We start from the raw sequence: 27,396 nt of genomic DNA on the forward strand, positions 1-27,396 counted from the left end.
TGGATATACTCTGACGAGACTCTCGCGAGACATCCTGTTTCACCTACCTTTTTGCTAAGCCCAGAAGTGTTTTCAGGACTTGGTCTTGTTTCAGATCCTAATTAGATTGTAACATATAATACTCCCATAGCTTGTTGGTTTGACTTAATGAACTCGATTTACCGCTTTGTTACCGTGTGTGGTCATATAAAGGCCCCGTGGTCAGTCGTAACCAGTACGACCAGTGTTTGGATATAACCCCACATTCAAGTCGCGATATTTCAGCCTAATGTTATGTCACGTTATTTCAGCCGACTGTTACGTTACGGTATTTCAGCCTACTGTTACGTCACGGTATTTCAGCCTACTGTTACGTCACGTTATTTCAGCTCACTGTTATGTCATGGTATTTTAGCCAATTGTGACGTCACGGTGTTTCAGCCTCCTGTTACGTCATGGCATTTCCACTCTCTGTTATGTCACGGTATTTCAACCCACTGTTATCTCACAGTATTTCAGCCAAGTGTTACGTCACGGTAATTCAGGCTACTGTTACGTCATGGCATTTCAGCCTTCTGTTATATCTGGGTATTTCAGCCCACTGTTACGTCACGGTATTTCAGCCTTCTGTTATGTCACAGCGTGTCAGCGCAAGACAATTCACGTCCTCGACGTGCACAGGTGTTTGATTCAGCCGCAGGGATATGGTTCGGGTTGTTCCTGGGTGTTTGATTCAGCTGCAGGGATGTAGTTCATGCACCACACACCTGGTTGTGTCACATGTCATTCTGTATATATTGAAACACACCTGGTTGTGTCTCATGTCATTGTGTATATATTGAAACACACCTGGTTGTGTCTCATGTCATTCTGTATATACTGAAACACACCTGGTTGTGTCTCATGTCATTGTGTATATATTGAAACACACCTGGTTGTGTCTCATGTCATTGTGTATATATTGAAACACACCTGGTTGTGTCTCATGTCATCTGATAGAACCTGGTTGTGTCTCATGTCATTGTGTATATATTGAAACACACCTGGTTGTGTCTCATGTCATTGTGTATATATTGAAACACACCTGGTTGTGTCTCATGTCATTGTGTATATATTGAAACACACCTGGTTGTGTCTCATGTCATTGTGTATATATTGAAACACACCTGGTTGTGTCTCATGTCATTCTGTATATACTGAAACACACCTGGTTGTGTCTCATGTCATTGTGTATATATTGAAACACACCTGGTTGTGTCTCATGTCATTGTGTATATACTGAAACACACCTGGTTGTGTCTTATGTCATTGTGTATATATTGAAACACACCTGGTTGTGTCTCATGTCATTGTGTATATATTGAAACACACCTGGTTCTGTCTCATGTCATTGTGTATATATTGAAACACACCTGGTTGTGTCTCATGTTACTGTGTATATATTGAAACACACTTGGTTGTGTCTCATGTCATTGTGTATATACTGAAACACACCTGGTTGTGTCTTATGTCATTGTGTATATACTGAAACACACCTGGTTGTGTCTTATGTCATTGTGTATATATTGAAACACACCTGGTTGTGTCTCATGTCATTGTGTATATACTGAAAAACATCTGGTTGTGACTTATGTCATTCTGTATATACTGAAACACACCTGGTTACTTGGAAAAAGGCCTTTGAGAACATTAACTAATTACTCTGCAAACATGCTCGCGGATACGACGGGCAAGTATTGTTAGTGTTTCGTGAATTAGCAAAGCAATTGCAGATCGAATGGTATCGCGATTTAGCTATACGACTAGGCGGGTTAATTTGTAAATAAGCCAGGCATGCTAGTTTGTCTTGATAGAGCTATGTCGGAGTATCGACCTTGTCAGCGGCACAGGTAAAGAGGGCCCTGTAATGAATAGGGAGGCTTTACTGGCAGGTTATATCCCGGCTTATCCAGCCTTTAAGCCTCGAATCACACAGTAGAATAACATACAACACAGATGTCTAGTCTACGTGCACACTCCGACAAAATGATGGCACAGCGCTGTAATTGACAATTCCTTCGAGGAAGGTAGAGCTATATGCGGTAATCACCTAAAGCGTGTGTTTACGAGAAAAGCTGTAAAGTAATTAATTCGACAGTTTGACATTTTGCAATATGGAGATGTCAGCTTGCCTTTATTTATGTAAAATATCTGATTCCTGGACTAATATTTGACAAGTCGTTAACACTGGGCCAATACCATATGATTTGATTTACCGATATCGAAGGCGATGCTGTGCAAGGGTCAATAGCCACGTCGCCCACGGCACCGTCAGCGGTAATTAGATGCGCTCACTGGAAATTGGACAAGTATGACTGGTCAGCTAGCCCTAGCTTGTTGATATTGAACGATACTACCTGTATAACCCAGGATAGCCAAGTAGAGATCCGGCACGGGCAATTGTATCGCTGTGCGTCATGCTTCGAGAAACTTTCATTGCGTTCTATAAATGCAACTTTGGACGTCAGCTCGTCATATTTAACCCTTCCTTTGGCCAAATTCTCCCTATCAGCTTTATCGGTTCTGATGACCCATAGTGACTCAATATCTAAAACATGTTATATGCCCTTGGAGATGAGCCAGCTGTGGTATCAAAGGACATGAAATGTCAGCGCCATTGATCCGTCCTCGAGCAGGAGATCCCGGCTTGGTGGACTTGAGAGCGATTAGCTTCCCAAACACCACCTTCACTTCATCAAAGGTCGCTCCTCCACGAAGACGGAGATGTGTGAACCCAGTAAGCCGTCCCTGCTGCTGGATCAAGGAGACAAACATTGTAACGAGCTACGTTATGGTTTGGCCTTTCTAACGCTGTTTACCCTTACTTAGTCCTGCTATTACATGCTGCCAGGATTACACCATTAAACCCAATTGCACATGTCCTTTCGTTACCCATCCTACCTGTTGCCAAGGCTTTGCCGATTCAAGAAGATCTCTTATAACGATTTTATTAAAGGACAGGTTACTTGTTTAATTGCGTTGAATTTTGATAAATTCTGTAATTAAAATCCTGTTGTAACCCGTTATGGAAGGAGCGGTACGTGTTAATGTCCGCGTCTATTGTCGTGAATTATTCTACCATCTGTCATGGTCAGTGGTACGTTTAAATACCATTAGGAAAATACGCTGTGCGTATTCCTATCACGTTGAACCGATTGAACAACCAAATCCAATTTAAACGTCCATCATGAACTAGGTCTTGGTGGCACCTTATCCCACGCCCAAATCTTCACACGAATACAACTTCTGAAAGAAACAGCTTGGAAACAAATCCATGGGTGCTGTTGGGAGTCAGAGTGGTCGATATCTTTCTGTCCCCGATCTCTGTTATAGCTGGAGGGGTCTTGGGATTTTTGAATATGAAATGTTTCAGGTAAATATCTCCGAGCAAAAACTCACCATCATCATCCAAATCTGATGGAAACCACGTATGTTAACGATGGAGTGGCATGTGTAATGGTTGTTTTCGTACATCCCGTCATCGCTGGTTTGTAGCCACATCGGCACGTCTCCCAACAGTGTTAAGTAATTGAGGGTTTGATGAGGCGTTCTAATTGGCTAATTGACCTGTCACACGATCTGGAGGCCCATCATGACGTCGTTAACATCGCTTGTCTCGGTGTGAAAATACAGACCAAGCTCATCGTCACATTCAACTGTGTTCTATTTGCTGCTCTGTTTGACGTGTTCACAATAACGTGGGTAGATGGATGCCGGCCTCTCACATGTAAGCGTTATTTATGACGGTCTTAAACTTGATACGGCTTAACTTTTGCGTCAGTGTCAATCAAATGTCTCCTTATCTCGTTTAATCAAATTAAAGGTATTTTTTAAAGAGTTTAAGAAAGCATTTAATGGAGAGCTCATGTATCGGCTTACCGGGGTCTATTTTAAAGTAAGTAATTGTCTGGTATTTTAAACGAATAAGCCAAGGGCTGTTGATTCCATGACTTGAAAGATAAAGTGTCTCATTAAAGACGTGCATCGTATGTACTTATCACCAAAGGCACATACATATTCTAAGAATTCTAGGACGGTGTCCTACTTTACATACAGTGTAACGCCATGCTCTTCCTGCAGTCTAGTGTGAAACTCATGTTTCCCCCGTCATGTTGCTGGAATATTGCTAAAAACGGCGTACTCCTGTAATTCAGAGGTTAGAATTGTTACTGTCCTGCAAACCTTCAACTTGAAATGATACCTCTTGGTCCCTTAAACAATGACGCGACCGGAAGTCAGAACATATTCTTCTGGAGGATTCCAAATTTCATTTCAATTTTCACGAATATCCCAAGGCAATTTCGTTTTAGTCCATCATCGTTTTGTATTTAATGCACTATTGATGGCAGGTGAGGAATCATTTAAATGGAATCATATACTCGCGTTGAAACACAAATGATACATTAATGAGACTTCGGTAGCCCAGAACACTCAATACGGATTATGTCTAGTCAGCTGTTATCCACAGTCTTCTTCGTCTTCATCACAAAGCGGTGTGACATTTACAGGACTTCTTTCAGCACTATTCTAGAACGTTCCGTGAGGGGAGATGGCCACTTACATCCCCACTCCCGGTAATGTAGGTAATCAGTGGAATGAGTCATCTCTGAGGCAGGAGGTGCACGATCTCATCCCTGATGGGCAATTCTATTTCTACAAATCTTAAGATCAAGACAGAGAGATGCTGAAAACATTCCTGGCACGTTCATAAGCCAGTGGATGTCAGTTAGGTAATAACTTGGGGCTTTCAAAGTAAATGGTGACGAGTGTTCCATACCAAGTGGGCTATTGTATGTGGTTATTTACTGCATTTGTCACGATGCTTTGAATCTAAATCTCCAGAGGATGAACTACAATCGCCTTTTCTTTGAAGTTGTTGACCTGAGAATAAAGATTTTGACACTATTTCATTATTTTCTATGAAATGTTATCAACCTTATTTCCTCATGATTTGTAGCATATTCAGCACATATTGATGAGGATATTTTGATACTTGGGTTAAGTCTGCTTATTTCAAGAAATGTCAAACGCCATCAAAACAATATTTTATCAATAACGTTGAGTTCATGTGGCCTTGAACAATATATAATTATGTTTTTTCCATCTTGTTTGTATCACGCCTAGGGCACTACATATAGTCTGTCTGTCCTAAATCCACATGCCATATTACCTTCCAAGGGTGTGTTATTGAACATAAAGACCGGTTGAGGAACACCCAGAGTAAACTGAATACTGGCGCCTCGGCTGTACTTTCTGTTCAGGTGCAGCAACAGAGGCATGGAAGATGTTTTGTCTTCTTGATCTCATGGCCTAACCTGACCAAGTTGATATTTTCACGAATGGCGCAGACATGAGTGAAAATGTGAATATCTTTCTGGCCCCGGGTGAGATGAAAATGTTGTATGACAAGACAAATGTTTTATTTTCTTAATGGTCTTCACGATCCTACTCTGCAGGCAACTGTGTCATTTACTACTGAAAGTAGTTCCGGCGGAAGGTGTTATTTTACTCGAGTTACAACACGTGGCTTCACACCAGTGATATATCGATTTTATGTTTTAAGATAAATATAGTAATTTATCCTTGAACTCATAATACTACTCAGTTAGTGTTACAACGTGCTTGATCCGTGAAGATCCGGGGTAGAATAGGTCTTCAGCAACTCATGCTTGCCGTAAAAGGCGACTATGCTTGTCGTAAGAGGCGACTAACGGTATCGGGTGGTCAGGCTCGCTGACTTGGTTGATGCTTGTCATCGTATCCCAGTTGCGTTGATCGATGTTTATGATGTCAATCACTGGATTGTCTGCTCCAGACTCAATTATTTACAGACTGCCGTCATATAGCTGATATGTTGCTGAGTGCAGCGTTAAACAACAAACATACTACGTGTTTATATTCATTTAACCATGAGACGTACAGAAGGCAGTGGGATGGTCAGTCGTGACACGTCTCCCGTGTAATCCATGTCCCGCTACGCGTCTCCCGTGTAATCCATGTCCCGCTACACGAGTCCCGTGTAATCCGTGTCCCGCTACACGTCTCCCGTGTAATCCATGTGCCGCTACACGTCTCCCGTGTAATCAATGTCCCGCTGTACAAGTCCCGTGTAATCCATGTCCCGCTGTACAAGTCCCGTGTAATCCATGTCCTGCTGTACAAGTCCCGTGTAATCCATGTCCCGCTACACGTCTCCCGTGTTATCCATGTCCCGCTATACGTCTCCCGTGTAATCCATGTCCCGCTATACACCCGTGTAATCCATGTACCGCTACACACCGGTTTAATCCATGTCCCGCTGTACAAGTCCCGTGTAATCCATGTCCCGCTGTACAAGTCCCGTGTAATCCATGTCCCGCTGTACAAGTCCCGTGTAATCCATGTCCTGCTGTACAAGTCCCGTCTAATCCATGTCCCGCTGTACAAGTCCCCTGTAATCCATGTCCCGCTATACAAGTCCCGTGTAATCCATGTCCCGCTGAACAAGTCCCGTGTAATCCAGGTCCCGCTGTACAAGTCCCGTGTAATCCAGGTCCCGCTGTGTTACAGATGTGCTGCTAGCCCGAAGAAGAAGAGTGCGATGAAGACGTCAAGCAGCAGCAAGGTGCCCAAGGTGCTTCAGAAGAGTGACAAGAAGCAGCTGACGGCGTGGCTAGGCGACAACAAGAGTTTCAACCTGTTGTACAAAGCCTCGAGGGATGGCTGCAGTGCTCAAGTGTTCCATCAGAAGTGCGACAACAAGGGCCCCACAGTCACAGTGATGTACAACGCCCTGGACTGCGTCTTCGGGGGCTACACCGCTCTCAACTGGACCTCCAACGTCAACGGCATGTGGCTGACCGATCAGAGTGCGTTCCTATTCAGGTTGTACTTCAAGGGGAAGTTCGATCCCCAAAAGTACCCGGCCAAGAACGGGTCCAATGCAATATACTGTCTCGGCTCGTACGGCCCCACGTTCGGAGGTGGCCACGACTTGTTCGCATTCAGTGGGTCAGTTCCTAAGAACGGCCAATATTTCCAGGTGAACGGGAGTACCAACTTCGGCACAAGTTTCCACATGCAGGGAGATACCGCCACGACTGTGACGGCGGATAACCTCCAGCTTGTCGACGTGGAAGTGTACCAGATTACAGGTAGGCAACATTTCTCTCAAAACAATTGACACTCCTTAAACCGGATTCATTTTGATTCCGGAAGGACACCCTATGAGGCAGAAACGTTATTTTTATCGTTCCATGTAACTGTTAAATGGATCGTGGATATGTACGGTTTTGGGGGAATGAGGTGTCTGCATTATCAGGTTTCAATATATATAACTTTATCCCTGTGATGCTTGAAGCGTATGATTATGGCCCTTTTTGACCAAATAAAGCCGCCAAATTTTCAAGTTGAAAAAAACTTTCTTGAAAATCATTAGAAGAGTTTATATGATTGACAAGTAGCACCTTCTTAACACTTCTGGTTTGGGTTTTTTAGGCAACATCAAGTACTGGTATGATTGAAATGTGTGAATCTGATCGGATTAGAGTTTTTTTTTAAAGGAGTTCTATTTTTATATTCAACATGAGCAAGTCAATGACCCAAACCGATCTCTTTACGAGATTTATGTTACAGCAGTGCGTATATTTGCTGAAGGTATTGTGTTTGGCTTGGAGCTTCCTCGTTATTAGCTTTTCTCGTCGCTTTTTTTGTGTATTTGGACACAATTTTTTTTCTTGATGTTGAACTTCAAGTACAAAGTTCAAACGAGTTTTTACTTAGGGGCGATATGGTTTTCAGTAATTTTATGACTAAGCAGGGTTATGGCTTGCCTAACTTTGACACAAATGTCACGCTCGATTTATGGTGCAATAACAGAATGGATTCAAGGGCCAAACATTGTGACTTTTACACTTATTAGTGGGTGTTGGGAATTCGACTTTTGTGTGGTCTTGGGATACGAATATGTAAACATGGATGTGACGTTCCACAAGACTGTGTCGTTTCACATGCCTGTGACGTTCCACATGGCTGTGACGTTCCACATGACCGTGACGTTCCACAAGGCTGTGACGTTTCACATGCCTGTGACGTTCCACATGGCTGTGACGTTCCAGATGGCTGTGATGTTGTTCGGTGATATCCTACACCGGGTGTATATTAGGTAGCCACTGATTTCCTTCTAACACAGAGTACGTCATTAATCAAGGTAGTGCTAACAAGATGACGAAACTACTTAAGATGACATATTTAATAATGGCGATAACTCAAGTGAAAACAGCTGATTAATTGTCAGGAAAAAAACATTTTCAGTTTAAACTGCCTTGCAAAAGAAAGTATGTACATCAAAAATGGATTTGACGAAAACAATACAAACGTTATCAAAACGTCACGAGGCTGAAAACAGTCTTAACATCAAAAACACAACTGATACCTATGATGTCAGGTACATGACCATCGAATAACCGTTTCTTGTTTGTTTATCGTAATTAAAGAGATGTGTTACATGTGTGTTACATGTGTGTAACATGTTGTGTTACATGTGTGTTACATTTGTTACATGTGTGTTACATATGTTATAAAGACCTTCATGACACTGTTACATTACATTGGCACTGTTTGGTAATAGAACAACACGTCAAATATCTCCAAACTCCAGAACAGTGTATGTACTGTGGATTGTTCCAGGGGCTTTACTTGTATGTTTCTGGTAGAGGCTGTGTGGAGCGTGACTGTGCGCTCTTCATCACACTGTCACCCTGCCCGTGCACTGTGTAAAGTAAAGTTTCCTACTCGAAGTGTCACTGTCAGGAGTACAGGCAGGTGGTTCTAGATGCGGGGTCGGCACGTGAGGGTGCGCTACAGTGCTACTGGCAGCACGACTAGGTGTGACATCTTTATGGTGCGAGTTGTTGCATCGTTCTGTTGTCTTCAGTGCTATCAGCTATCTCCCTTTGTTGTTTGGGTCCGCCACATATAACGCCAAGATGTTAACTGATCTGCCAAAATCCACGCATCAGTACCATCGACCTTTGGCTTAACTCTATAACCTGGAGACATGTCCATTCCTCTTTTGGTCCATTCCAAAGCTCCATAAAACTATGTACAAAAAGTGATATATTGCTGGATCCAGCACATGTACCACAGGTCCCTGTGTCAAAGATTAACCATTGATTGTTTGATCAAAGTACTGAGTATATGAGACATGGCAAACAAGGTCAGGATGTTAACTGAGGTAGTCATCTGCCCGAACCATGCATCAGTGCTGTCAACTTTTTAATTGACTCTAAAACCTGACAACTTCAAGGAAATCGGCTGATTGGAATCAGTTGATAGGAGTCAGTTGATAGCAGTCAGATGATTTTATGTCATCATGTCCAGATGATAAGACGACCACATCAATCACTTTTATATCTGGTCCAATCACGAGTATTTTAAAATCGTAGTGATATAGATGGAATAATGCATACTGGGGCGTTAAACAAACAAACAAACAAACAAACAAACAACAAACAAACCGTTCGAGTGAAAACATGTTATCTCTACAGTCGCAGTTTCATGGATGTTTCGCATTGGATGAAGAGCACCAACGCCTTCGGGAAATCTTTGCAATTACTGTCTTTGGCGTGATAAATCGGATGATCTTAAAATCTAATTGTGACGTGATTGTCGACTTGCGTTTGACGAGCTGTGAACAAGAAAGTAGTGTCGCCCCAGCCACTCCCAACCCCCCACCCCCCCACCCCTCCACTCCCGGGCTTCTTGTAACATGCACAATCTGTAGTATCACTCTGACCCTACCTTCATAAAGAACGCGCATAACCAATTCCCAGCACGTACCTTTCACTGATGATTGCACCATTTTATAAAGCCGTGTTGATTAATTGCAAAAAACCTTCATAATTATGTTTGAACGAAATCCGCACATGGCTGATCAAAATCACTTGAAATTATTTCATCGGCAACTGTTTTAAGTTTTAGATTTACGAGAAAGACATAGCCCCAGTCAACGTTTTTAAGTCTCTGTTTCCAGAGCTTAAATGTCAGAGGTCTCAAGCATCCTTTAGTGCTAATATTGTGAATAAACGGAATAACGTCACTTTAACCTAACGTGGCTGATTAAAACCCATTGTGCGTAGCTGTCTCATGAGATCATCTCACAATTCTAGCACCGTATGGCGGGTTTTTAATGGTAGAAATAACTTAAATAAAATATTGCTTCCTCTTAACGTTCCTGTCAATTGGAAACATTATCCTCTTTCCTTCGGATTATCGACCTCGCAGACAAAGCCATTACCATGAGGGGAATCCATGTGTTTTGAAACTCGTTTTTGACAGAGTGATTCTCCAACTCTGACCCATCTGGTCTCGAGAGTAACAAGCCTCTCAAGGCAAAATCAACGAGTCTATACTAGTCGATAAATCTCTGAAGGCGATACTCAGCTTAAGCTTGATTGTGGATGGTGAAAGTCACACATCAACCCAATCTGACATTTTTCAGCGGGAAAGTATTGAAAAAGGCTGCAAATGTGTTTCTCTTGATGTCTGAATTGATGTATTGTTGCCAGCACAGAATGATTTGGACGCAACTTCTGGAGAGAACTGAAAGTTATCTCTTGGGAAGCTATAACTGGGATCAGATATCCTGGATGATATTAATGATCGAATGATTGATATTATTAAATATTTGTGTTTCTGTATACTTAATATCATTAATAAGATTGATTAAAGTTGTTTTATGCGAACTTTTGCCTAGTATAATATATTTTCGATAAGTAAACACACAATCGTCAGCATAACTTCTATCGTCATCATTTGTCTTTCATGAAATATTTGCACTCACTGAATTAACTTTAGCAACCGCGTATGAATACAAAACTAGGCTTAGCAAAGGTCAAGGTAACATTTAGTTCCCGTCTCTATACACGCTGCCCTATTTATTATTAGAAATTGCAATTACACAAACATCGGGAGGCCCATGTCTAACAATATTTTTTAGCATGTAAGCATCACATCGATGCATGGGGCTTTTAAAAAGTAGATCCTTCTATAAGGCCTCATTTACAAATTTATCGGATCGTGATAACGTTGGCCTGTTAATCGGAAACACCATTATATTATGAATGATCCTTGTTGCAGGGGGCACGGGTGGCCCAGTCGTCTAAGGCGCCGCGATTCGCTGTGCAGAGTTGCGTCCCTTGGGCACGCCAGAAACCGATGATTGTGGGTTCGAATCCCAGTTCGCCCCGATTATGTTTCTAGGTTTGTCAGCACCATACCGTGCTCGTGGATTTCACCGAAGTGATAAACGTCTGAGACCTGCATCACTTCGGGATTTCCTCCCACATTAAGCTGACACGCCGCGATATAACTGGAATACTGTTAAAAGCGGCGTAAAACCCAACTCACTCACTCACTCCTTGTTGCAGTTATGTCGAGGTATTTATTAAAGACAACTGGGCTGGGCTATAGCGGTAGTCCCAACAAATTTGAATCCAGTTCTTTACCCACCACTGTTTGGCAGCTGTCACTTATATGACGTAAATCAATCTGACAGCAAACGGTTACCCTAATTACATGAAAACAAAGCATCGGTTTCACACAGGGAATTAGCTTCTGAACGCCCCGCAGACTGGTGATCATAGTCCTGCTGTAACGTCAACTTCATTGTGAACGTAAATGAGATTTACGTGAGAGTCCCGTTTGTTTGATACAACGAGGAGGCGGTTCAAAAGTTCGAAATTGGATAAAAATCGTGATTTAGTTAGCTGACAGGCGGTTGACAGTCTACAATGTTTACAGCCGCCAAATAAAATTGTTAGGGGATTGACAGTTCAAGTCAATAATTACCCTTTATTAGGTTGAACACTGCTTTGAAAAGTATTTCAGTTATATCAAGGCATGTCTACTTATTGCGGAGGGAAAGCCCAAAGAGATGCAGGTCTCAGACGTTTACCACTTTGGTGAAACCCACGAGCACGGGTGTTGACAAACCTAGAAACATAATCGGGTCGAACCGGAATTCGAACCCACGATCCCAGGTTACTCTCGTGCCCAAGGGAGGCAACTCTACACAACGAATTGCGGTGCCTTAGACGTGCCCCCTGACATGCTCCAACTGTCGGCTGTATTACCACCTTTATGAAACATTACAAGGCTGGAATCGCTAAACAAAGTTATCTTTTGAAGAATGTCAACATTTTTAGAATACGGTTTTCAGGAGCTGGTGTGGCCATTTCTCCAAAATAATTTCTTATCCATATTGCTCTTTTGAACCATCACCAAAGTCAACAGATTACCATCCTTGCCGTTCCAGTCGTCAAGTTGCTGGAAGCTTGCTAAATACGGCGTCATTATCAACTTGTTTGTCTAACATCCTCTTTAAGTCTGTGCACCACTATTCTCGCACATTTAGCCATGTACAGATGCGGAGGAGCGTGTCCCAGTACACAACGGATGTTGATGGGGATGAAGAGGACGTTGTGTACAGTCCATGATGAGGTATCGACCGTGTCCACTCTCGCTGACCACCCAAACACTCCACGCGCCACCAGATGACGCCATTGTCCAGTGCCACTTGTGTCAAAATCGTGAGCAGCCTGCGTCTTGACAACATGAGTCTTAACGACATGCTTGAGTCATCGATTCAAAGACAGATGAACCAGTATTGTATATTTAAGTGCTTCTGTTGATGGAGGGGATGAAGGAGTTGGTTAAGGAGGAGAAAACTGAACAGTGTATTTTCATCAGTTAATCTACATCGGCTGTTAGATATAAACGTCAACGCCAGACAATAACCAGTTTTGAGTATTCGCCGAAAAAGATTCCTTATGGCGTAAAAGGCAAAATAGAGGTGAAAACTATATGAATGGATCACAGAAAATCAGAGTTTGCGAAAAGGAAATACAAGGAGAAACAAACACAAATCTTCAATATGTACACGGGTATAATATTCCTCCTAACCTTCACATAGGCCTGTGTCATTCTCTCGCACAAGCATATGTTTTCACGGTTGGAAAACGTTGTCAACGATTTTTCAATACCGTTTGGCGTTTGGATGATTAAACTGACACGTCTTATAACGTGTATGTTTTTTTAACTCACAAATCAATTACAGTTTAAACATGAATTTATCATCTTTCTAAAGAACAAATACAGTTATTGGAAGCCGATTGATTTATCAATGGACATATTTTTGTTCTAATTGTGTGCAAACCTCTTGTACAGTGCAAACATCTTCAACAGGGATGAGCGTGATCTGGAGATCCACTTGTAAATAGCAGACTGAAGCTCTGATCCGGGCGCTGGACAAGCCAAACGCGGAGTGGCAATAAAATATTAACTGATTACTCTTTCATGTTCTCAACGTTGTCAGATGAAACACTTTTCCTTGCAAATTTCACGACTTGGAAATAGGATATGACCAGAGACTTCTTGCAAAAAAATCCTGTCTTTCTGGTGCCAGCAGAACGTTCGTCCAGTTATCGGAAATGAAGACTTTATTCATTAAAGACTTTATTCAATCAAAGGCTTAATGTCAGGAGATGATGAGACACACATTGCTGCATCCTGTCCTGGGTCGGAGTGTGCTTCTGTTCACAGTCGTCATGCCAAGGCTCTACAAGGCTTAACTGCTGATTCCTACAGCTATGTCACTCAATCTTTGCCAGGGATATCAACCAAAACCGAAATCACGATTATGGAGCTGCCGTGATTAACATGACACTATGCATACAGATACTACAGGATATGAGATTTGTGTCAGTTAATATATAACTTGCTATTCTGTTGCTGTCTTTGTTAGGGATTCCAACCATGTTTGTATTCACAACATTCTACAGGGTAACATATTTGTTAATACATTAACACAGCTTACACCCAGTGTAGTCATAAGTTACATAAGGATGTCTAAAATCTGCATGCTGTCTTACATTGATTACCAGTACGGTGTTGGTGTATTTTCAACATAGACTGCCTTATTTCAGTTTCTCGAGGTGGATCGCTGCTGTGGGCTTTCATTGATTGTGGAGACAAGGACCGTTTGTGAAGTAGTTCTTCATACTGACGCGACACCGAGACAAACAGTCCGACGACACACACTCTCCCTGTCGCATGCTACTTTCTATCATTAACAATTACTGTTTTAGAAAGTCAGTATTTGATAAACTGCTACCATCTGTTTTGCTGACCTATAGTCAGCCGAGGCACTGTGAGATTCTCGCCATCTCCCTGCCCTTTGGGGCGTGACTGTGGTTTCACTCCAGACTCCGGGGACAGAGGTGTGTGTCCACATGCAAGCGTGAGGGACGTTCATCAGTACCCATTCATCATTATCAAAGTCATTGCAAACCAAATCAGTAGAATTAGCTCACGACTGGGGTTAGCCACAGTGTCTGTCAACAGCTTGAGCCCTTGCTCCCAGATAGGCCATACAGGGCAGGTACTTGACCTGGGCATAGAATGTACTATTCAGGTCACTGTCATTTCCTTTCTACTGTTATCGACAAACGGACGCATCTCGAGATATTCTCTCAAACAATCATCTCTTTCGGACTTGTATTCCATATCTGGTCACTGGTCATCACAGGCCGGAGAATTGAAAAGGTCACCAGAGGCACAACTCTACCAATCAATATGGCCTCGCTTCCTGATTAATGTACCATTAAGGACTTCTCCTTCCTTATTCAATCACATCTTCCAGATTCACAATAACTCATACAGATTGTGTATTGACCACACGGTGACTCACGCTAGGTAATGGCGGAGCTCGCTGCTTATATAACGCCAGTAAGGCTGGAGTGGCAGGGAGGGTCTCCGCGACGTTATCACTCTCACTCTTGTCGTCAAGCAGGACTCAGTGGGACTATTCGTCAATACGGTGTAGTAAATCTCCCTATCTCAACGTCTGCATCAGCCAGCTTGCCTTCACTCTGAAACGTATGCCTTTCACTTTGAAATCAGGTCCATTTAAATTCATGGTCTGCTTTCCTCCCTATTATGTCATCAATAATGGCAAAGATATGGCCGGTAATTCCAAACTGCCGTTCTGGAACTGACGCTGCTGAATGATCCTCCTGGAGCAGGCGTTAATCTAAACGATCAAAATTCTTTTTTCATTCTCTTCTCATTTCAATGTTTTATTCCCAAGAAACCAATTCTATTCACAATACGATCACCCATGCAAAAAATGTATCTTAATAACTAGTCTCACTTCTTTGCAAAACTTGTTTCAAGAATATGTTAGACTGATACTAACCAGATGTAGGCGCTTGTCTAAACGATCGATACCAAATCTGCAAAACCCAATACAGAAGAGACAAGCTATGGTTACATCTTTGTGGCACTATGTGTGCAGTGTGAGCTCCTTCAAAACCAAATAAACCCGGGTTATAAATCAACCGTGTGTCGTGACTCATCCAAGTAAGATGTTTCGAATGCTTCTGTTCCCCACACCTCCCTCCCCTCCCCTCCCCCTCCCCCTCCTCCCACGTGTAGCTCTACGCTAGTGTGTGTGTGTGGGGGGGGGGGGGGGGGGGGGGTATATGTGAGTGAGACACATATGTATGTGGGTGGCACGACTATGCCTATGCGCAGGTGCTTGCTGTCTCATATACATTTACTTCGGTTGTTGTTGCACTGGATTATTCTTGCCGGCTGATATACGTATGTCAATGAATACAGGGTTCCAGAGATTTCAAAGCTGAGACAGAACATATTGATTTTATCCTTAATTTCTCTCAAGATCTTTCCATTTACTATTTATCATCTCGTATCATACGTAATGGCGACATTTGATCTTCGCGTCGTCATATTGATCAAGTGCCATAAATCAGCTGTTTTCTCCAAGCATTACTATGAAATCTCACTTCCTTGATACTATATAATGAAGATGCCCGTTTTGATGTGATGATCTTTTGAAGAAGGAAGAATGGGAAACACGTGTTAGTTTCCTAACGACTATCCTTAATACCACAGTATATTGATATAGCCTTCAGTTGCGCTGGGCCTAATGCTCGGTCATGGCGGCCACAATAATTGCAGTATTTCTGCCAGGCTACGCCAAGAAGACAGGGAGGGGGCTTGAGATCGGGAGAGCGGCCATGTCCACTGCTAATGACGGGTAACTCGCCAATCACAGAACCTCCAACTGGGAACACAAAAACGGAACGGGAATCAATGGAGGGCGGTAAATCGAGCGATAGGAACTTTCGAGAAAATGAAAAACAGTTTGCTTTGACACTTCCTTGTAAAGGCTGTTGGGATGAGAAGGTGAATTTGATCGGAGCTCATTTAATGGCCTGGCTTTCAGATAGCAGGCGAATCTCATTTATTTCAGCTAAACTTCATTTGTGAAGCCAAGATCCGCGTTTAACAAGCAACAGGCAAAGTATTCTAATGTTTCAAAACCATCAATTGCTTCACTGTCAAGCATCAATGTAAACAAGTAAATTTGCTTCCAAGAGATTTAATTCCACGGGGAACATCAAACAGACTTGGAAGTAGTGGAAATCTCCGCGGCAAATGTTTACGTGACGGTTTTGCTCAATGGTTCTGATTGCGAATCGTGGCGCCGCCATGTTTGAATTTCCGTCTCTATTATTCCGCATAATCTTCCTCATCCATCGTTGCCCCTTGAATCCACGCATCACGTCTGGGCTTGAACACATCATATCTCAACACGCGTGGAGTTAGACCCAGTTCTAGGATCGAGGGTTCGAATCCAGGACTCGCTTTCATAATGATTTGTTAGCGCCCTGCCCTGCTCGTTGGTTAAAAAACGCATAAGACCTGTCACTTGAGATCCTCCCAGATCAAACTGAGTCATCGTGATATGACTGAAGTACTGTTCCGCATAGAGTTCATCTCAATTCACTCACTGAAATGTTTTGTTTGTTTGTTTGCCGCACTCAGCAATATTCCAGCTACATGACTTCGGTCTGTAAATAATCGAGTCTGGACCAGCCAATCCAGTGATTGACATCATGAGCATCGATCTACACAACTGGGATACGATGACGTGCATCAACCAAGTCAGCGAGCCTGACCGCCAGATCTCGTTAGTCGCCTCTTACGACAAGCATTATCGCCTTTTACGGCAGGCATGGGTTACTGAAGACCTATTCTACACCGGATCTTCACGGGTCTCACTGAAACGTAGCTCTCATTGTTAGCGTCACACTATGTTCTCAAGTGATACTCCACTCTGACGAACAATATCATCTGTTGAAGATGTGCGTGTGTATAGAATTAAACCTTCAATGACCAGTTCACTTATGACTAATACACCATACTTTCCCGATATGTGTTTGCCGTGACGTATTGTATGAAACATATCAAATCTGAGTATTAAAAATCACGTTATCACGTTAAACAGAAATTAATAATTCAAATACGTATTCACATTATATTGGATGTCTGATCCTCCTCCACAAGAATACAACACTAGCTGCTCTTCTCTCAATATGTTTCAACGCACCCTGATGTTCGTCGGTATTAAGGGGCTAAAACAAGGACTGGGTATACTATGTCTGAATTGGGTGTCCATGTTAAACTGCGGCATGGTATCTCAGTGGGCTAGATATAAAACTGGCGTTAGCCCGATGTTGTAGAAGCAGCCACACACACACACACACACACACACACACACACACACACACACACACGTCACACACTATTGGTGTTCAGTGTTATTACGCCTGTACGTAATCATTTAAGGCTGGTAACTGTTAATTGTCATTAACGTGGTCGAATAAACCATCCAATAAACAGGACTGAGCCGATAACAATGGACGCTTGGACATCTCCTAATAATACAAATCCTTGTGTCAACACGGACAGTTTGTCGCCTCGCCTGCTATGGGCTCGGTTGCTATGGCATTTGGCCGTGTTTCGATCCAGGTGTTTTCTTCACGGGACCTTCCGGCGAGTACCGAGGCCTGACAGAAAGCATATCCTAATCCCCAGTGTCACAGACTCTGCGCGATCAATGAACACATTTACGTTCTGGCTTTTATGATGGCAATTGTCATGGATCGTCTCCATGGTGGTATGTATGACGGAGCACTCTTTCATATGGGTATCCTCTCCGCCTCCTCATCCCTGGCGTATTATCGCTGTCTTCCTTTCCAACACTTCACCGTTTCCCCTGCTTCCCCTGCTTCCTCACATGTGTATACATATACCAGTATTTCCAGTGTATGTCCTGTGTATGTCCAGTGTATGTCCTGTGTATGTCCTGTGTTTGCCCTGTGTATGTCCTGTGTATGTCCTGTGTATGTTCTGTGTATGTCCTGTGTTTGCCCTGTGTATGTCCTGTGTATGTCCTGTGTATGTCCGGTGTATGTTCAGTGTATGTTCTGTGTATGTCTAGTGTATGTCCTGTGTTTGCCCTGTGTATGTCCTGTGTATGTCCTGTGTATGTCCGGTGTATGTCCAGTGTATGTCCGGTGTATGTCCTGTGTATGTCCTGTGTATGTCCAGTGTATGTCCGGTGTATGTCCTGTGTATGTCCTGTGTATGTCCTGTGTATGTTCTGTGTATGTCCTGTGTATGTCCAGTGTATATCCTGTGTATGTCCTGTGTTTGCCCTGTGTATGTCCTGTGTATGTCCTGTGTTTGCCCTGTGTATGTCCTGTGTATGTCCTGTGTTTGCCCTGTGTATGTCCTGTGTATGTCCTGTGTTTGCCCTGTGTATGTCCTGTGTTTGCCCTGTGTATGTCCTGTGTATGTCCTGTGTATGTCCTGTGTTTGCCCTGTGTATGTCCTGTGTATGTTCTGTGTATGTTCTGTGTATGTCCTGTGTATGTCCAGTGTATGTCCTGTGTTTGCCCTGTGTATGTCCTGTGTATGTCCAGTGTATGTCCTGTGTTTGCCCTGTGTATGTCCTGTGTATGTCCTGTGTATGCCCTGTGTTTGCCCTGTGTATGTCCTGTGTATGTCCTGTGTATGTCCTGTGTATGTCCTGTGTTTGCCCTATGTATGTCCTGTGTATGTCCTGTGTTTGCCCTGTGTATGTCCTGTGTTTGCCCTGTGTATGTCCAGTGTATGTCCTGTGTATGTCCTGTGTATGTCCTGTGTATGTCCTGTGTTTGCCCTGTGTATGTCCTGTGTATGTCCTGTGTTTGCCCTGTGTATGTCCTGTGTATGTCCAGTGTATGTCCTGTGTTTGCCCTGTGTATGTCCTGTGTATGTCCTGTGTTTGCCCTGTGTATGTCCGGTGTATGTCCTGTGTATGTCCTGTGTATGTCCTGTGTATGTCCTGTGTATGTCCTGTGTATGTCCTGTGTTTGCCCTGTGTATGTCCTGTGTATGTCCTGTGTATGTCCTGTGTATGTCCAGTGTTTGTCCTGTGTATGTCCTGTGTATGTCCAGTGTATGCCCGGAAGTAGTGTATCCTCTATTCTGGAATTCTCTCTCTCTCTCTTTTTCTCTCCCCCTCCCTGTCTGATCATGACCCCCGCCTAGTCTGTACATGACCACTCCCTGTCTAGGCTGAAACCCCTTGTTCTCTCCAGTGTGAATGTATTTCTCTGTTCCCGGAACTCTGTGTTTGGATGCCTGTCTGACAAGACTGGTTCTAGCACGCTGTTCCTGCTGTTCTGCAGCCAGCGTAAATGATGCGATCAATGGAGACGGAGCCAATTCGATGTAGATATTCTTTTACTGTAATTGGTGTATGCTGTGTTAATAAAATGCTCACAAGTGTGTTTAGAATTCCGTCTGTCGACAGTGAGACGTATTTCTGCTGTTTCAGCGTGAGTAGGTCTGTCGAGAGACATCTCCTCAGTGATCAGCCTGTATCAGGCATTTGGGCCGATTCCTTTCGTGCAGACGTCAGAGCAAAACGTCTGTCACACAGGGGCGGTACAAATTCTGAGCAGGGATTTTGGCTCGGAATCGAAAAACACGATAATTTGAGCTTCTGATGACGCTAGCTCCAAAAGTACGGCTTCGATTTCTTCATCTTTACTTCAGTGTGTAGCTACATGTATTGGCTTGAAATGTGTGTAGTGTTTTATAGGGGTATTTACAGTGGACATGGTTGAATTCGTCATCGAACGAACCTTTTAATGTATAATACCTGAATTCTTTTAGGGATTATGTATATTCCCTGAGTGAATCAGACATTAAATATATTCCCTGAAAATGTCAGGGATTGTACATATTTCCTGGTTATACATATTCCCTGTAACACACACACACACACACACACACACACACACACACACACACACACACACACACACACACACACACACACAGGCCAGTTATGGCCTGATGAGACTCGTACGTGGTACGAGTTGAAAGCGCTAGCCAATTAAAACATAAGTTCGTTAAATCGGTCAGTTCATTATAAGTGTGTTCGTTATAATTATAGTATACTGACACTAGGTGCTTCCTGCCCTGGTCACTGACCGCATGCCGGTGGCGTGTATACGACAAGCTCTGAATATATCTGAAAGTGCAACCATTGATTTCAATATATTTTAGATTATTTCTTTTAGTGAATATACCAACATTCCTGATCGTTCATATATATGATAGCACTTTCGTCGAGGGAACACTCGCTACGTTTGCACACAAACAATGAAGTCGTTGTCACGTATAGGTTTGTAGGAGCTCTTAGGGGTGGTTTGGTATCTCGGCCACTTTAGCGCAACCTAACAAACTGACATTGATAATGGATAAGTATATTATGCTAAGGTGATCGTAACTCCCATACTTTAACACTGGCTTATGATAATCGTAGCCCTAAGATCTCTTCGTGGAACGGTGCCCAGTGGTCGAAAGCCATGAATGAACGTGACGCCAATAGATCTGCGTCCTACTGACAAGGTAGTGGGAGAGAGACTCGTCATTACATTCATGCCCAAACTGACCTGACTGGAATACATATGGAGTACATAAAACACCCCAATACGCATGCAAAGATGAAACTTTCAAATAGGTTCAATCAGTACGTAGGATTCTCGTCTTTCAATGCTTAACTCTTTGTCAATCTGCCATCGTGGTCATTTCTTGAAACTTCAACGCCCGTAACCTTGAAACAGAACATCCTTTCCGTGTGTGTAGAGGTTGGAGTTTGTTTGCTCACAGCGCCGTCGTGGTGATCTATGTGTGTAGAGGTTGGTGTCCAATTCGTACACTGAAGCTTTCCATCTCCTGTCAGCCTCCCGACCTGTGGCCTACATTCCTGACCCGTGTCGAGATCGATATGATGCGCGCTCACCCAAGTCTTACCCCTCCTCTAGCCTCATCTCCACACCCCTGCCCTAGCCCAACCCTCAGCCCAGACCCTGCCTCTAACCCATTTCGGCACCCCTGCCCTAACCCAACCTCCCAGCTCGGAACCCACTCCCAGCCACATTCCCATCCTCAACCCGCCCCACCCTAGCCGGATCCCAACTCCTTACATCACCCCAACCCTAGACTCCACTCCAATTGTTAACCCCTTCCTCTGCCCTCACCAAACCCCTTCCCTAACAACCCCCTCAACCTTAACCCAACCTTCAAAACTAGTGTCCGACATGCAGACTACGGCGGTTCAATCAGGTTAAGTAGACACTGACATTCACTGTCGATACCAGCCCAGCGACACAAGCCGCTCAGACAAACCAGCAATACTATACTGACAGTAAGGCAGACATGCACCCCTACACTGAGAGGATGGGGTCTGACAGAGTAGACGCATCATGTAGATTTATGGCTAAAGCATCTCTAGGTTAATCAATGCGTGGATAGATTCTTTTCAATCAGAAGAAAACATTTCGAATTGGATTATTATTTTATGGCGGAATGGTTGTCTTATGTGTAGGATCATCATCGAATGGTCTATACGTTGATGATATGACTCAATAAAGAATCTGACACTTTTATTAAACTGTGATATTCAGGATCTGACGTGGGTACTCTGATATTCACCTCGACAGTTGCTAGGGGGTATGGTAAAGAACAGACATAACTAAAGTAACGTATAGCCCCATAACAAATATTAGCCTAACCGAATTAGAGGCATAAACCATGGCGTCAGATGGCGTCAGAATAAACTACTGCATCCAACACAGGAAGCCTCTTCATATTAACCAACCCAGATAATACCTCTGAACTGAGGTATTAGCTGCCATCAACGGAACTCAATCTGCCCATACCAAAGCAATGTAATCATACTATAGAGCTTTTTATGGCTTCAACCTGCCGTCGATCAAGTCTGGTACCATACGGGAGATTTATCACCAGAAGCCCGTCCCCCGGGGCAGGGGTGGGCGTGGCTCTGTCCAGGTTACCAAAACTGTCTCCAACAGAACTCTGTCCGTAGTCAGCAAATCTTATTATAAAAAAACACAGGAACTGTAATTACAAAAGCCATGCTGTTGAACATGGGCATTTCCCCTGTAGGCAAATATAAAGTGACTTAATACGGGTCTTCAGAAAAGGGCATTAATCCTCTTGCTAAATGTCATGTTGAATTAGTTGGTATCGGCGGGGAAGGATGACGCGGGCTGGATGAGGTATGGTGGGGCGCCCTACATTATATCCTCCTGTTACAGCGGAAGGTACGCCGCCTTGGCGTTATATACAGCTGGTTAATATCATACAAGTCATGTGTCATTACTCGCATTAACTTTTCTATATCCTCTAGGCGATAACCAAGGTTTCTCCACCGTGCTTTACTATGACAAAATCTTACATTAGTATGCCGTGGACGGATTTCATAGCTGGAGGTGACGCTAACGGCGCGCGGAGAATATTCAGATGAGGTAATACATTTGTTGGCTTGTCTTCGGGGACAAACGGCCTATATTATTCCGTGGAATAATTGCCTGCAGAATTAGTTAATGCAAGAAACGCTGCAAACCATTCCCCGGTTTCGCGTGCGCCATTGTGAGCCGTGGAGCTGCGAGGGAAAGTTATTCAGTCCATTCTTAAAAACGTAAAAGAGAAATAATAGTTCCCTCTCTGGGGACGTAATGAGCACAATTGCTGGAATTGTCCTCACGTGCGCTGTTGTCAATTATTAATTCATTCTGTATCGCGGTGTTGGGGATATGTGGTAAATGTATATTGGCTGGGTGGTCGAATGGTCAGGGTGTCAGTCTGTTATGACGATGGTCCGGGTTTGAGTCCGCACTAAGGTGGGGTCTACTGGTTTCCCTGGACATTAGTACAGATATAGGCAATCCTCTCTACAAACCACTTACACATGCAGCCGTGGACCCGTGAATATCTGTAGCAAGAGGCGATTGACAGGATCGGGTGGTCAGTCTCGCTGACTTGGATGATGCATGTCATCGTATACCAGTTGCCCTAGATCGATGCTCATGATGTCAATAACTGGATTGTCTGGCCTGACTTGAATATTTACAGACCGCCGTATTGTATCTGGAATATTGCTGAGTGTGACAACCAACCAACAAACATACAGTATACCAATTACACTCAGTAAAATGACTTGCTAGTTCTCGTGTCTCTCCGTTCTATGTTGAGGGCAGATCCGCTATCTGATTAGATACAAGGGCCGTCTTCAGTGATTCCCAGTACTTTAAGTACACGGAACCTACATGAAGATGGGTCTATATATAGAAAACCGACTAAACCTTTCATCAATGTGAGTCATGGGCTTTGATCAGCACTGAACATTACGTCCTGATCTGTGAGTCGCTTCACCAGGCAGGGATCGTCTTAGTGCGCTTGTCGTGCCTCTCGTTGGAAGCGGGGAATAATAATATTGTGCTTACCAAGAACCAGCGACTTTCCTGAACTAGAGTTACCCTGAACTAGCGACTACCCTGAACTAGAGACTACCCTGAACTAGCGACCACCCTGAACTAGAGACTATCCTGAACTAGAGACTACCCTGAACTAAAGACTACCCTAAACTAGAGAGTATCCTGAACTAGACAGTACCCTGAACTAGAGACTCCCCTGAACTAGAGACTCCCCTGAACTAGAGACTACCCTAAACTAGAGACTCTCCTGAACTAGAGAGTACCCTGAACTAGAGACTACCCTGAACTAGCGACTATCCTGAACTAGAGACTACCCTGCACTAGGGACTACCCTGAACTAGACACTACCCTAAACTAGAGACTACCCTAAACTAGAGACTCTCCTGAACTAGAGACTACCCTGAACTAGCGACTACCCTGAACTAGAGACTACCCTAAACTAGAGACTACCCTAAACTAGAGACTGCTCTGAACTAGATACTACCCTGAACTTGCGACTACCCTAAACTTCGGAGGGTCGAACGCGACTACCCTGAACTAGAGACTACCCTGAACTTGCGACTACCCTGAACAAGAGACTACCCTGAACTTGCGACAACCCTGATCTAGTGCCTGCTCCGATTCGTGCCTATCCTCACAGGGATCTTGATTTCGAAGTATGAGCAATGTGTTCGACATGGCATCGTTATTTGGTTGCGTTTAGCAAATGTTTGACAAGTTCGGGAGCATCGATGGAAGTATGGCTTTTGGATCAAACACCATGGATATAGACCATACACGGCTGTGTTGCTGTTCCTTTGGCCATTGCTGTGTTCCACCCATACATTATAACACTTGTTTTCCTAATATGTTCCTTGATCGCGTTTTCAGGAAGACATGAAATTAGCTTTTTTCATTTAAAAGCATGCCGAGGTCAATTGGTTCGCTTCAACTTCATTGAGTAGTTTCGTTGAAACGTTTCACTGAGTAGATTCATTGAGTTGATTTGCTCTGAAATTGCAGCAAACCTAAACGCAACTTCGACCTTTTGTTGACTGTATTGACGTCTTTCCGTGGGTTTTGATGCGTAGGCGATGTTGCTGCCGGCAATGACGTCTTGTTCTTCTATTTCAGACAGCAATGACTTGAGCGAGGAGCCGTGGCGGAAGCTACCTGAACTGAACACTAAGGTAGGCGGACTCTCTGTCTCAGATAGTAGTCATCTAGTGGTATACTCCTCAGGGAGTTGAGAATGAAAGTCGTGTGCATACTGGTCTATTGATCGGTGTATTAATAATCGAATGCATGAACTATCACTGAATGGTATATGGCTCATTATAAATTCAGAACGGAAAGGCGGCGGTACAGACTCCTTACAGCGTCATACTTAAAGACGTTAAAAGATGGCATTTGTTGTTACCCTGCCTGACGCGCGGACTTCGGGAATAAAACAAGGACTGGTTAGCTCGGAGTCAGCATACTGTGTCTGAGTAGGGTATCCATGTTAAACTGTGGCATGGTGTCTCAGTGGGCTGGCTCTAAAACCGGCAGTAATCCGCACAAGCAGGCAGACAGACAGACACTTAGACACACACGTGCACGTCGCTATGTAACGCGACGTTTCATTTGACCTCACCTCGAATCATGTTTGTAAACCTATTCTTGCCGTTAAATAGGACTAGGCTTTTCGTGGGAGGTGACTACGGGATCGGGGGGTCAGGCTCCCTGACTTGGTTCATGCATCAATTCGTATCCCAATTGCGTGGATCGATGTTCATGATGTCAATCACTGGATTGTCTGGTCCAAACTCGATTATTTTACAGACCGCCGTCAAATAGCTGAAATATTGCTGAGTGCAGCGTTAAACAACAAACAGACTGCGGCGTTTAACAACAAACAAACAAACAATCAAACGCGTCCACTGCATCCACATATAGAATGATAATACTTTGGCGCGTGGTACGGTAAATCCGGATCATGACGATCTGTCGTACCGCCATTAACGTTGCTGGGGATATCCACGAGCATTCCGTCATTACTGATCTGTTGAAGATATATCTGTTGTGTGATATACTCTGATATATCGTAAAAGGTTCATCCCTCGCCCCACCTGAACACCGCGTCTGTAACAAGCTGTATTATAGCATCATCGAAATACGTGGCGGACAAAGCTGGTTGATATTGACTGGGTAGCCTTAACACATTCTAATACATCGAGCGAGTATAGCCAATCTCTGCGATCATTACCGGGAAATTGCCTGTTTGTGACGATAATGTAATATATTTCCTTCACAGAAAACAATAATCAACTCGTTGTGGCAAGCAGCGACTATAATGAGTATACAAAATGACTTGAACGACGTGATAGAACACACTGCAGTCAACATATAACGCCGACCTTTAGCTGACCACTTCCCCTCTCAATCGAATATAACGTTCCCAGAATGCATCGATTAATAAACAGATAATCTAAATAATTGGTATGTCTGATTATGAGTTTTGAAATTAGCCATAAATATTCTCATTGATAATTGAATAAATCCCTTAGTTCTAAATTGGGGATAAAACGGTCGATAAATATTCCAGGAAAGCGTTCCTGTTTGCGTAACGTCCTCTATAATATGCCGGGTCTGTGAGCTGCAAGGGATCTGGTTTGATGTTTGACCGGGTTGGGTGCATTTAATTTCCCAAGCATCGTTATGCTTTCGCTCCTCTTCCGAATGAATCGACTTTCATGTGCAAGCCATAATTCTTTGCAATGGAACTCAGCCTTGTGTGTATGTGCAAATGGCTGCTACGCTTAATGGCACTGCAACAGCATATAAATGTCACCCGACGCCTCCATTAGGGCAAGTGTTATGTAGCTCAAATATCATATATGCTAAATATGACCGATTGGGGCCATGAAGTGATAATGTAGACCCTTAACGAGGATATTAATTGGGTCGTGAAAGTGCTGATTTATCATCCTCGAAAGAGCAGCAACATTAGATTTTTCTTTCAGCGATTGGAATGTTTTATGGATCACTGACGCGTAAATATTGTAATTATGGTTGGAAAGACAAAGGTCTAACTTAAAACAGGATGTGACTGATGCATTATCGCTGATGGCTATTTGGAGAAATGTAGTATTGTCCAAATAGTCTCATAGTAAGAGCAACGGGAAGATAGTGAAGATGTCTGAAACTGTTCCAACTTGTGGACTTATTAATGACAAGTAGTGAGATCAACGGTGTTAGAACACGTGGACCTGGCTAGTGGTTGTGATATCAGACGTAGCCTTGATATTAGCGAGATCAGATTCATACCAGTATTGCAGCCCGTGGACTTGACAATATGAAGCGAGATCAGATGGTGGTACAACACGTGGACTTGCTATCAGTGAGACCAGATGGTGGTACAACACGTGGACTTGCTATCAGTGAGATCAGATGGTGGTACAACACGTGGACTTGCTATCAGTGTCACCAGATGGTGGTACAACACGTGGACTTGCTATCAGTGAGACCAGATGGTGGTACAACACGTGGACTTGCTATCAGTGAGATCAGATGGTGATACAACAGGTGGACTTTCTATCAGTGAGACCAGATGGTGGTACAACAGGTGGACTTGCTATCAGTGAGATCAGATGGTGGTACAACACGTGGACTTGCTATCAGTGAGACCAGATGGTTATACAGCACATGGACT

General features: G+C 43.5%; 1 protein-coding gene across 1 annotated transcript in view; it reads left to right on the top strand.

The window, feature by feature from the left end:
• LOC139442803 (interferon-induced protein 44-like) overlaps nt 1-27,396 on the top strand; it is a 60,901-nt gene that overhangs the window by 21,523 nt on the left and 11,982 nt on the right. Inside the window, exons 3-4 of the mRNA XM_071223694.1 lie at nt 6,568-7,151; nt 24,837-24,892. Coding sequence (XP_071079795.1) covers nt 6,568-7,151; nt 24,837-24,892 — 640 coding nt within the window. The remainder of the gene's footprint in view (nt 1-6,567; nt 7,152-24,836; nt 24,893-27,396) is intronic.

Source organism: Haliotis cracherodii, unplaced genomic scaffold, assembly GCF_022045235.1.
Source record: "Haliotis cracherodii isolate W230 unplaced genomic scaffold, xgHalCrac1.p SCAF_5, whole genome shotgun sequence".
Taxonomy (NCBI): Eukaryota; Metazoa; Mollusca; class Gastropoda; order Lepetellida; family Haliotidae; genus Haliotis; species Haliotis cracherodii.